This window comes from Bos taurus, chromosome 25 (genome assembly GCF_002263795.3).
Source record: "Bos taurus isolate L1 Dominette 01449 registration number 42190680 breed Hereford chromosome 25, ARS-UCD2.0, whole genome shotgun sequence".
In the NCBI taxonomy this organism is placed as follows: domain Eukaryota; kingdom Metazoa; phylum Chordata; class Mammalia; order Artiodactyla; family Bovidae; genus Bos; species Bos taurus.
In genome coordinates, this window is record NC_037352.1 from 34,780,496 (window position 1) to 34,792,806 (window position 12,311).

A 12,311-nucleotide genomic window follows, 5' to 3' on the forward strand; every position below is an offset into this window, starting at 1 on the left:
ACCACCTGGTCTATGGTACCCGGTCACAACAGGCCCAAGGCTAAGGCCCTTCACTGACTGCATCACCTGTGAAGCATCTGGCATCCTGAGGGAGCCTAGACATGCACAGTGGAAGGTGACAACTGTGGAGTTGTCCCTTATCCTTCCCTTGTGGGGCTGGAGTTGAGTGGGTGCATACACACACACACACACACACACACACACACACACACACGGCAACCATGAGGTTGTAACAAAACTCAATGAAAATAGATGGAAAAAGTTAAAAAAAGTGCAGAACAGAACAAGGAAGAAGCTGCTTTGTATGAAATCCCACAACATGGCAAACTGGGTGAAGAAATGCTGTCCTGGCATTTTAAAAGCAGCGTGTGGCTTCTCACAAACTACGCGAGGCCAGCTGATGAGGACGGTTAGTTGTCAACACCTCTGGTAGGACCCTGCTGATAAGAGTCACAGCTCCTTTGTCACTGGGGTTGGTATCAGGTATCAGGGGAAATGCATTTGCATTTCTGGATGGCTTCCCCCAGACTCCAGGGTTTTAGGAGGAGAGACGGTCCACTGGGTAGGAGGTCAGGGGCTCTTTGGCAAGGCCCAGGGGTGTGACCATAAGTTTCGTGGGTATGAGGATGCTCTGATGTGCTCCACTCAACTCTGTGAGCCCATGTGGCTGATTTCATCCAGAGCCCTGCAGGGCCTTCTCGCCAGGAAGAGCCTTTGGCATACAGTGGTGAGCAGAGGGTGCTTCCTTCTATGAAGGTGCGTTTGGCCTAGTTTGTTCTTTACCCGCAACCTCATCCCCCTCTCTCCCAACCAAAGAAGCTTTTTGTGGCAAATAGGACAGCTTGACCTGAAACACAAAGACTCAGCCAGCAGAGGGTCCTGGCCATTTACCGTCTTTCCAAGCCTGGGGTGAACAAATTCCATCCTTGAATCAACAGCCCCTTCCCATCTATAGGGCTTCCGGTTACCTTTCAGGCTCTGCTTGATCAGCCACGTCTATGATCACAGTTTAAAGCCGACTCAGAACATTCTAGAATTTGGGGAGAAGATTCCCACGTGGCCCACCAGCCTTTCGATGCTCACCGGAATCCCACGTGCCCCCTTTAGCCCATCTTGTCCTGCGGTCTTTGAGGGCGGTTTCTTGTGTTTGTATTTTCCATGGTGGAGAATTGCTTTGCCCTCGTTCCTTTTTCAGACCTCTGGCCAACTTTCTCTATTATGATGGTTTCTCCTCACAATCAAACGGGAGGTAGCAGGCGCTCGTTTTCCAACAAAAGATGCTCAGAAGCCGCTCACGAAGGAGCGATTCTTTCATTCTCCTCCCTGTGGTCGAACAGCGGGGAAACCCTTCCTATTACAAGATTACCCAGTGCTGCTGGGACGCAAAGCACCTTCAGAGGATGAGACTCACTGCTGCTGGATGCAGGGCACATGTAAAACGTGGTCGAGTTCACAGAATAGGAGACGGATAGGAAGAAGGGTGGACATGGAGCTTTCGGACCTGGCATGGCTCGGAACCCGGAGTCAGTTCTGTCACTCACAAGCTGAGGCCTGTGGGCACGTTGATCAGCGGCTCATCCATGAGATGGGAGCAGCAATGACCTCTGAGGGTTGAGCAAAGGGGCAGGAGACAAGGAGCCGGTGTAGATGCTGGCACTGTGGGGCCTTCGCTGCGGGACCACTGTGGCTGCCAGATCTTGGTGGGGGGTCCAAGGCCATGTCTCCAGGCTCTCTGCAGACCTGGGACCGGCCCAGATCAGAAAGTTTTAGGACTGGAATCAGTTTGGCTGAATATGAGTTTCCACAGAGAACTAAGCAGTTTCCACTGAAATTTCTATTGTTTATCTGGAGGCAGAGTAGTCAGGAAGCACCCAGGACAGTGCTTGCAAACCTCGGTTGAGCAGATACCTGGATGGGGGCCTGGTGGGGCTGGTGCTGCCTCAGGACCTTTCCTGATGGAGATAAGCAGGGCGGGAGGCACACGGTGGGGGCCCAACTCGGGGAGAAAAGCCTGAGCGCCCTCAGCTCCGTTCTTTGACCCCAGACTCTTTGCTGGGCGCCGTGAAAGTCTGGTTGCAGAGCATGCTGCCTGGATGGAAGCAGGCGCTCCAGGCTGTCCCTCCACTGGAGAGTGTTCCCCTGGACTTCGCTATGCTCGTTGCACTGTGGGCCAGATCCCAGGTCTGGCTCCACACCCCACACACCATCTTATTTAATTATCTCAATATGTCTGCAGAGCATCTGTCTGTTTGTCCAGAGAAAGGAAAAGAAAAACCCCCAAAACACATGGGTTCTGCACTGCAGGCCTTGGTGGGATACCTGAAGCAAGTGCAGAGGCAGTGAGGCACTGGTGGGCTGGGGCCCGATAGGCCCGAGCCAGGTCCTGGCTCTGCCACTGAGCAGGAATGACCCTGGACAAGATGCTTAACTTCTCTAACCCTCGGCTTCTTCATCTATAAGATGGGGGTAACGGCACACATGGCACAGGACTTCATGAGGACTAAATGGGACAGTTGTCACTTGGCATCTAGGGTGGACTGGTTCTGGGACCTCTGAGGTACCAAGTCCGCAGACGCTCTAGTCCTTTACACGGAACAGTGTGGGGCACTCGGCCCTGCAAACCCCTGGATGTGCAACCTGCAGATAGAGTGCCACCATAATACTGAGCGCCTAGCATGGTGCTCAGCACATGGTACCACCCTCGGTAATGGTGGTGAGTTATTATGGCAGCTATTGCTACTTTATCCCTGGGGTGATCCTGAATATGGGCTTCCCTGGTAGCCTGCAACACAAGAGACCCGGGATTGATTCCTGGGTTGGGAAGTTCCCTTAAAGAAGGGATAGGTTACCCATTCCAGTATTCTTGGGCTTTCCTGGTGGCTCAGATGGTAAAGAACCTGCCTGCAATGCAGGAGACCTGGGTTAGATCCCAGGGTTGGGAAGATCCCCTGGAGGAAGGCATGGCAATCCACTCTGGTATTCTTGCCTGGAGAATCCTATGGACAGAGGAGCCTGGCGGGCTGCAGTCCATGGGGTCGCACAGAGTCAGACACAACTGAGTGACTAAGAACAGCACAGAACATCCTGAATATGACTAGACGGTTTCTGAAGACACTCTGTGGGTCTCGTGCCAGGGGCTCTCCACATCCTCAGGATGTGAGGTTCTCCACATCCCTGTCTGCCACCTCCCAGCGCCCCCGCTGCCCTGGGCAGATCCATGGAGGAGGACAGATGCCCGAGCAGCTCTGGCTGTTCAACGCCAATGGCAAGAACGGCAGCCCTACATCTCGTGCCGTGAATGCAGAATCTGGGAAGCAGGTTGCCTTCCTGAGAAGTTGCTCGTGGGATGGAACAGGGAGGAAAGGTCTGACCTTATACAGAGCGGGGAGGAAAGGTCTAGTGCGGAGCTGGGCTTCTAGCTCAGACCTAAATGGCTGAGTGGGAGCCTGGGTGATGGGCTTAGCCTGTCAGACCTCACACTTCTCCTCTGGGGAAGGGGGCGGGTGAGAACATGGGTTTGCAAAAGACAGAGGTGAGGAAATGTCAGATGCACAAGTGCAAGCTGCAAGGGACCCTCCCACACACGTCTTATAATATAGGTCGTGTACGTTTAATACTATAGGGTTTCCCAGGCGGTGCTAGTGGTGAAGAACCACTGGCCAATGCAGGAGACTTAAGAGACATGGGTTTGACCCCTGAGTCAGAAAGATCCCCAGGAGAAGGGAATGGCAACCCACTCCAGTATTCTTGCTTGGAGAACCCCATGGACAGAGGAGCCTAGCGGGCTGAAGTCCAAAGGGTCGCAAAGAGTTGGACATAACTGAAGCGACTTAGCATGCATGAACTCATGTTTAATTCTACAGAGCTTAGGAGCTCTGGAGCTTTGGAGCTTAATGGCTCCAGAACTTAGGAGGAGCTCATCAGCTGTTCCTTGAATTGCTAGAAGCATTATCTATATGAAGTTCTCAAAACCCTGGCTAAGACTCAAATAATGAGGTAATTTAATTTCAAATGCAAAGTATTTTGGTGTGCAGCAAATTAGGCACTAAATTTATAAAAGACATCTATCTTAGTCAAGTTATAACATGGGGCCTAGGGCTGCCAACTTAAGGGTCTCTGGCACAGAGACTAAAGCAAAGACCCTCGAGAGGCCTGGTCCTCTGGGATACACAGCGAGGGGTCGAGGAGGCCACACCTCTTTGCCACGCAGCAGACGGGGCCAGAGAGGCGACTGCATTGCAGTGTACCACTGGCTCCGTCTCTTCCCTCTGGGGTGATGGGAGCCAGGCTTCTGGCAGTGCTGTCTGAGGACCCACAGGTCAGGTTAGGGGCATTGGTGTGTGACCCCTCACCCTGACGTGGACCCCTGGGCAGAACCTAGTGGGTATGATTGGGCTCCCTGGCCCAGGGCAGAGGTCTGAGGTTGACTCTGTTTCTGTGGGGGCTGAACTAGGCAGTGTGCCCTCCTTTTCACCTAAACAGTGACCCCACCCCTCCACCCCAGGTCTCCATTGCTCCTTGGTGAGAGGTGGCAGTTAAGTAAATTTAGGGTTGGCTGATGCTGGGGAGGTGCTGGGGAGGACTAAACCAACAGTTGTCCCTTGGTATAACTTCATCTTTCATCCCTGGGCAAGAAGCCCAGAGATGCCTGGTTGGGCGCTGCGCATGCTCTGCAAGGATGCTGGGGATGTGAGACCAAAAGGGGACAGCCCCCCTTCAGGCCGGGGGGTGGGGAGAGTGACCGTAACATTAGAGGCTTGCTGCCGGCTGGAGAAGCATGCTCTGGACAGAAAAGGGGGAGCCCCTGCGTGGTAACCCCATCACAAGTCATCTCCAGCTTCCTCGAGCTGCGATCCTTGTGACTCAGCACAGAGGAGACGGGAGCTGACTCCTTATGGGTCCTGGCTGGATATTTCAGCCACTGGACATTGCAAGGTCGGCTAAGTGGGCCACAAGCTGGGGACCGTCTGCAGGTGAATATCAAGAGTCACTCATCCAGTGACCAAGGGTACCTGTGTCTAAGAGGATTCATCGTAGAGTCCTGCAATTAGCTCTGAAAGCATTTCTAGTAATGCCCACCAGTCTACAGCGATTTACTTATGACCTCAATCCAGAGTCGGGCCTCGAGGCCTCTAGCACAAAGTCCCCCAGTTCCTCCCTCTGGGGCATCACAATGGCTGCGGCCCTGGCCCGGGGCCACCTTCGCCCCTCCTCCCTGTGGAAGGCTCACTGCTTCCTCTCCTTCAATCTGTGCTCACAGTGCCTTCAAGATGCAGCCTGGATGAGGCTCAGGGAGGCTCGGCCCCTGGGCTCTCTGATGCTAGGGTGCCTGACGTTAGGAATCACTCGTACCATCCAGGGTGAGCGGGGGCTGTGGAGGGACATGTACCGGTCTCTCCTCTACAGCCACAGGCTGGATGGATCATTATCACACCCACCAGCCTGGTAAACATCAGTGGGACCTGGATGTTGGAGCTTCACACACTGGGCCAGTGATAAGACGCTGGTTAAAATGCGGTCAAGGGCAGCCCTGGTGCAGAGGAAACATGGCCGGAGAGGGAACTTAAGTAACTAAAGAGGGAGTGTCCACAATTAAAGTTGCTGAACGAGTGCAGAGAAGTGGCTGTTGGTCTTTTTTCGTCCTCACCCCGAAGGAGACAGTGGCTCAAAAGGACCCAACAGAACCTTGGGAGGTGGTGTGAGCGGTGTGGTTGGGGAGGCTTGTGTGGTTTGGAAAAAGGTCCTCATGTGATTCTAACACATGGGTCCATGCATCCAGTGAGAACTGCTGATCTTTAAAGCATCTGTAGAAAATATTATTTCTCCCTAGGGGAGACTGGCCTCAGTGAGTCTTTCTTACAGACACCTGTTTTAAATCGGAGCTATCGGTAGCTGTGTTTCCTGGGCAACTAAAGGGTTCCAACAGAAGACCCCAGAGCGGTGTTACCAGAGACAGCAGCCTCATGATGGCGGTCAGGTTATTTCATTGATTACGAGTACAGAATGATCCCTGACAAGTGGGATGGAGCTGAAGCACTTGTCAGATCAGACAGGAAGAAACGTCTCCCGCTTCTGAGTCTGTTTCGACGTCTGAAGGTTAGAGGAGGCACCACTGCACTGGGATAGTGCTGGTGACCTTGGCTTGAAAAAGTAGAATGTGAGGAGAGAGACTGGTAGACATCCAACCGGCAATTTATCCTCATGACCGTCAATCAGTTATGGAGGCGAAGGGAAGAAAGTATTCAGTCGCAAAGAGACGGGGCGTGTCAGGGTGCTTGAGAAAGCAAACTGCTTAGTGCCCAAACATGTTTCATTACAGAGCACATGCATCCTAGGGTGTCCTGGTGGAGAAGACCCCAGTAAGCTCAATACATACTAATCTCAAGGCTTGCCCGCTGCACTTCTGCCCTGTGAGACCGTCATCAAGCACATCACCATTTATCTCAGAGATCGTGGTCAGTGTCCATGGTGAAACCCACCTACCACACCGAGAGGCTGATCTCGAGACAGCGGGAGGCTGTGGTGCCCTCGGCCAGCGATCCCAACCCGAGCCCCCAAAGCAGGTCTACATGGTCCAAGAAGGAAAGGACGGAGGAGGAGTGGTGCTGGTAGTGGCAGGAGGGGGAGGAGGAAACGGGAAGTCAGGGGAGGCTCCTGGCTGCTTCCAGTGGCCACCACGGCTGGCCCCAGACCCCTGTCGCTAAAGCATCGGGTCGGTTTGACAGGTCTCATTCATAAAATAGTTTCCTAATAATTGTTTTGCTGCTTAGTTTAGATTGGAGACTATAAATTGCACACATTAGGAAAGGAAAAAAAGCCCAGGGAAGTATCTCATTCAATTAACCTTATTCCTCTGGGTGAGCAAGGCAGACGCGCTCGTTTGGGGAAGGCAGGCGCCTTCCACGAGTGGGTCTGATATCAGGGAGAGCTTTGCTCCTGGCGACCAGGGGTTAAGATAATTAAAATCAGAGAAGTCTTGTTACTAGAGGATATGTTTTGATTATTAGATCAGATGAAGATAGGGGAGTAATAATTTTGGAAGAAGTATTGCCGAATTGTTTCATTAACTGCACAGTATTAAAGAATTCCCCCAAGATACGGGTAAAGAACATTAATTTGTGAAACTGCGTTTCATTTTTGGTGAAGGCAAACATTAAAACCTTAACTGATTCAGAAGAAATTGCTCTGTAATAAAACGGTAGGGTCTACAGCCTCCCTCTCATGTAGTCAAACACATCATGGACTTGAGTCGCACCCTTTAGCTGTTAACAAAGGAGGGGAAGGAGAATTATCTGATAGCTGTGCCTCTTCTGGGGTCAGAAATGGCTGTTAACACGAGAGAATGACGTTGAATCTGGAAATAAAAAGCGGGCACTGGTACTCGCTGTGCAAGCTGATGAGAGAACACGTAACACCAGCGAGTTCAATGCCGTGGTTGAGGCTCCCTGGCCTCAACCATCTCCCCGTCCTGGCAAGACCGTGTCCTTGGAGGGACCTGGGCACCGGGAAGTTTCTCAGGCGGTGGATGAGAAACCCAAAGAGGCAAAGAAGGGTCTAGTGAGGGTGAACCGTGGCTGCCCTGGTGCCCCAGCGAGGTCAGGCCAGCGAGCTGCCAGGAGGACAGACTTGCTGGAGACTAAGTGCTGCCTCAGAAACATGGTCATGAGTTGAGAAGGAAAAAAAAAAACAAAAAAACAAAAACTCAGAAAATATCAAAATGGGGCCTAACCACATTCTAGAATTATTTTACATAAGAGAAAGTTTTCCTGAAATTTTTTTACAATTAACTATGATCCACTTTATTTCATGCACAGGGACTATAATTGGCCGTCGGTCGCTTACCCATTCATGCCCGTCACGAATGGGTGCTGAGTGGAGATGGGGGGGCCTAGCAGGCAGACGGGGGGGTGGATGGCAGAGCTTGTGACTGTGCCCTAACCGGTCCTGTCTCTTCGTCATCAAATAAGATCCCACTGAGGAGTCCTTGCTGGCTCTGACGTGTGAGTCTAGGGTGCCAGGACCACCTCCAAATTATGCTAACTTCAACAGATTGGACATACCTTAAATAAGTATAATTAAAAAAATACAATGTAGAAGGTTCTGGGTTCTGAATTTGGGACACATATGTATAAGATGCCCCAAGAGGATGTAGTTTTTGGCTAGACGGCTGAGGACTGCGGGTGGGAGATCAAGGGCAGATCGTGGGGCTCTGGGCCCTGGCTTCTGGCACAGGCCAGCGGGTCAGAAAACAGCCCTGCAGGTCAGGAGCAGGGCCCCCAGGGCTTGGTGCTGACTTGCCGGCAGTGAACCCTTGGCGTTCATTTCGTTTGGGCACAGGGAAGGCTGGGTCCTCCTGCGGCAGCCTCCTCTAGGAGCCAGGGGAGGCCCGCAGAGCTGGACTACTATGTCACCCGCACCCTGACGGCACTCTGGCCCAGGCCAGTGAGCTCACAGCCTCAGGCCCAGCACCAACAGCCTCTGAGTCCTTGGACGACAAGGAGGCGCTGTGGGTGGGCGGGCCCCCAGGATGGGGGTTTCTACCATGAGCTACATGAGGGGATGGCCGACTGGCAGGGACGTGCCACCCGGGTCAAAGCCCGTCTTGCCTCGCTGCCTTGGGCTTTAGGACTCTGCTTCCGGCCACCTCACAGGGGTCAAGGCTCCCTTCCCGGCTGTCACTCAGGACACGGAGCCTCCAAACAAGAGCCTAATGGAGCTTCTGAAAGGAGGCGAGTCCAGGGGAACCTCATGCCTCCTTCTACTGTCCTCATTGGAGGGAGAGACTCAGGCTGATGGCTGGAGCTTGACTAAGATAAAGGAGAAGGAATTTTAACCATCATCGTTACAGACAACAACGAGATGGCTTTGAGGTGAGGCACCCTGCCACGGTCATTACACAGTGTTGTGAAGTGTCTATTGAAGAGCTCAGGGTGCTGGTGGGGAACCAGATGCCCTGTGTCCTCCGGGACCACGTGCGGAGGGAGGTGGTGTGTGCACATGTGCGTGCCGCCCTCCTCAGCCTCCCGGTTCCCTCCCAGCCCTCTGGCGCCCTTACCTTGAGGGTGCTGTTCTTGGCGCTCAGCTGCTGCTCGAGCTGGGAGATCTGACTGGCTGAGTTCTCGCGCAGCTTGCTGAGGTTGGCCTGGAGTCTCTGCACATCCTCCACCAGCTGGGCGATCTCCCGCTCCTTGGCGGCCAACTCAGCTTCCAGGCTGGAGCGGGTCAGCACCTCTATGGCCTGCTCCTGCGGAGGACAAAGGAGATGACAAAACCACTCCGGCTTCGGACGGGCGCGTGGGGTTGGTCGGCGGTGCCGGTGGCCGGCTGAGGTTGAAAAGCAGGCAGCGGGCAGGATGTGCATGGTGACGTGGATGAGACAACAGCACCTTGTGCCTCTGCTTGGACCCACCCTGCCCATCGCCCTGCTCCCGCCACCCTCCCACCTGCCTGGGAGCTGCTGCCTGGATTTGTCTGTTCAACAACCATTTACTGAATACCCACCGTGTACCAGGCACACGAAAGAGGACAGAAGGACAGAAGTCCTGTCCCCATGGGGCAGGGCAGGGTGGGCCTGAAGGCGAAAGTCAATCAGCTGTGTCCGACTCTTTGCGACCCCATGGGCTATACAGTCCATGGAATTCTCCAGGCCAGAATACCAGAGTGGGTAGCCTTTCCCTTCGCCAGCGGATCTTCCCGACCCAGGAATCGAACCGGGATCTCCTGCACTGCACGCAGATTCTTTACCAACTGAGCTATCAACACGCCGTAAATACGCTTATTAGCAGCATGGAGTGTGTCGGATGGTGATAAATGCCATGAAAAAACTGAAGCAGGGACGGGGCATTTGGGGTTAATACGTCAGGAGAAACCTCACTGAGATGGTGAATTTTGAGCCAAGACCTGAAGGAGGTGATGGAAACGACCCTGCTGATGGTGGCTGGGGATGCCAGAGGGGAAGGTCCTGAGGACAGCTTCTGGAATGTTCCACAGCATTCGGATTTTTCTACCAGGATGAGATTCAATATCCTTTTGGTTAATTACTATATTATCTAGAAGCTGAGATATCATTTGACAAGCTGATTCTCAGAGTTGGCATTTAAAAAAAAAGCTAAAAGATGTGGAAGATGCATTATTTGGGGTTCTTTTGCTTACGAATTCTTTCGATAATTGCTGTTTTAAAAACCTTACTCCCCACTCCTCAAATTAGCCCATTTTAGAAAATATGCAAAACAGGGAAAAGATCTTTTCTAAAAGTCAAATCCATAACTCCATTTCTCAAGCAGGAGAGCAGTACTTTTGTCAGGTTTAAAAGTAACTGTAGCTCCTGCATAATTCTGGGAGCTTGTCTGTGGGGAGGAGAACTTCTGGGCATGATTGATGCGGCGGGATGGGGTGGGCAGGATGGGACGGGATGGGGCGGGCAGGATGGCTTGGTCCCCGTGACAGCAGAGACCCAGGGGTGGCTCAGACTGTGGTCTAGAATGCCACCATCCCCGCCATCACCCCGGCCCCTGGAAATGCACTGCTGCACACCATGGCCTGACCTAAACCGGGGCAGGAAACTGTGGCAGCTTCAGCACCAGTCAGCAGGGACGGCCACGCCCTCCCACATGTGATGTGCCTGTCACAGGGTTCTCACTTCTGGGGACAGCCGGTCACCAGGGAAATAATGTTACCTATCTCCCTCCCAGGAAACTAAGGCCTTTACCATGTAAGAATGTGAAGCTTTGTGGGCAGTGTCTCTGGTCTGCTGCTGCTGCTGCTGCTAAGTCGCTTCAGTCATGTCCGACTCTCTGCGACCCCATAGACGGCAGCCCACCAGGCTCTGCTGTCCCTGGGATTCTCCAGGCAAGAACACTGGAGTGGGTTGCCATTTCCTTCTCCAATGCATCAAAGTGAAAAGTGAAAGTGAAAAGTGAAAGTGAGTCCGCTCAGTTGGGTCCGACTCTTAGCGACCCCATGGACTGCAGCCTACCAGGCTCCTCCGTCCATGGGATTTTCCAGGCAAGAGTGCTGGAGTGGGGTGCCATTGCCTTCTCTGTCTCTGGTCTGCATGATGTTGTAAAGTAAGCCCTTCACTTCCCTTGACTTCTGGCAGATCTGCCCGTGGCCCTGGGGCCCCAGCGAGCATTCTCTCGCCAACTTATTAAAGAGGCACATGCTGTCCAGACCAGTTCTGTTCAGACTGTGCTCCACGGACTGGTGCCAATTCATAAACCGTGGCTGGTACACAGTGAGACAAGCACAGAGATGGAGAATAAGCATTTAGAAACTTTTACAGCAATCTGATTTTGCTGTGACGTTTTTATTGTCTTTTGTAAAACAGTCTGCAACAGATTGGAAATTAGAAACAAAACAGAACAAATAAAAGTGTCCTTAACCACAGAGAATTTAGGAAGCTCTGCCCTTAGACATGGGCAGGGACCGAAGTTAGGAGCCTGCAGAGAGGTCCTCCCGGCAGTGAGGACAGTGGAGGGGCCTGCGGATGGAGGGAGGGTGTGGGTGGACGGGTGAGCCCGTGGGAAGAAGGGGGGGATCTGTCTCCAGGCATGGACGCCACAGGTGGGACGGGGTGGGAGAGGCAGGGAGCAGGGCACGAGGAAGGGGCGACCGACGCTGAGAGGCCACCTCGAAGAGGACCGAGTCTGTTGGTACCTGAAAGTGACCACTCGGGAGGGTGGCCAGGGGGCCTGGACTTAGCAGGGGGATGCGATGACAGTGACACAGGGAGGTCGGCCTCATGGTGGGGGTAGGCTGTGCCATGGTATCTAATTGAACTTATTTACCAGGGATGAGGAATGGCAGCCATAGAGACTGTGAAAGTGCTCTTAGGGAGAGAATCTGTAAGACAAACCGGAAAATGATCTGGGGTTTTCAACGGGTGAGTGCAGGTCACCACATCAGGGACGAGGGGCTCAGAAGACATGTGTAAAAACAGCAGCTCTCAGTGTGGCCCTGGATCCAGGATGGGGGCAGGGGATGGACTGTCCCAGGGGACGGCTGGCCACTCAACTCCTGGGGCCCAGCCTGTCTTAGCCCACAAGTCGACCACAAGAATGTAGGCATGCCAGTTAATTCAGGAACAGCCAGAGAGTGCTTATTCGTAACATAGCAAACATCATTCGTGTCTCACATAAACTGAGAGAGATGAGATGAGGTAATACACCCTAAAGCAATGGGACCTTGGAATTAGGATAGAAAACACCACCCTCCTCTGCACCTGAACGCGCTCATTCCCATCTCCAGCACAAGGGCATCCTGTCGTCCCATTGTGTAGACACAGCAGGAAATGGAGGGAGAGCCGGACAGGG

General features: G+C 53.1%; 1 protein-coding gene and 1 non-coding gene across 11 annotated transcripts in view; both read right to left on the minus strand.

Annotated features, from left to right (window-relative positions):
* The window catches only part of CUX1 (cut like homeobox 1), a 349,421-nt gene that overhangs the window by 77,315 nt on the left and 259,795 nt on the right, over positions 1–12,311 (minus strand). For 8 of the 10 annotated variants that reach the window (XM_024985276.2, XM_024985274.1, XM_059881599.1 and 5 more), the window contains exon 11: positions 9,056–9,244. In XM_024985276.2, coding sequence (XP_024841044.1) covers positions 9,056–9,244 — 189 coding nt within the window. The remainder of the gene's footprint in view (positions 1–9,055; positions 9,245–12,311) is intronic. The other 2 variants (XM_024985277.2, XM_024985272.2) reach the window with 1 other exon arrangement.
* Positions 4,819–4,897, minus strand: MIR2388 (microRNA mir-2388). The gene has a single exon (NR_031241.1). It is a non-coding gene; the product is annotated as a microRNA mir-2388 (primary transcript).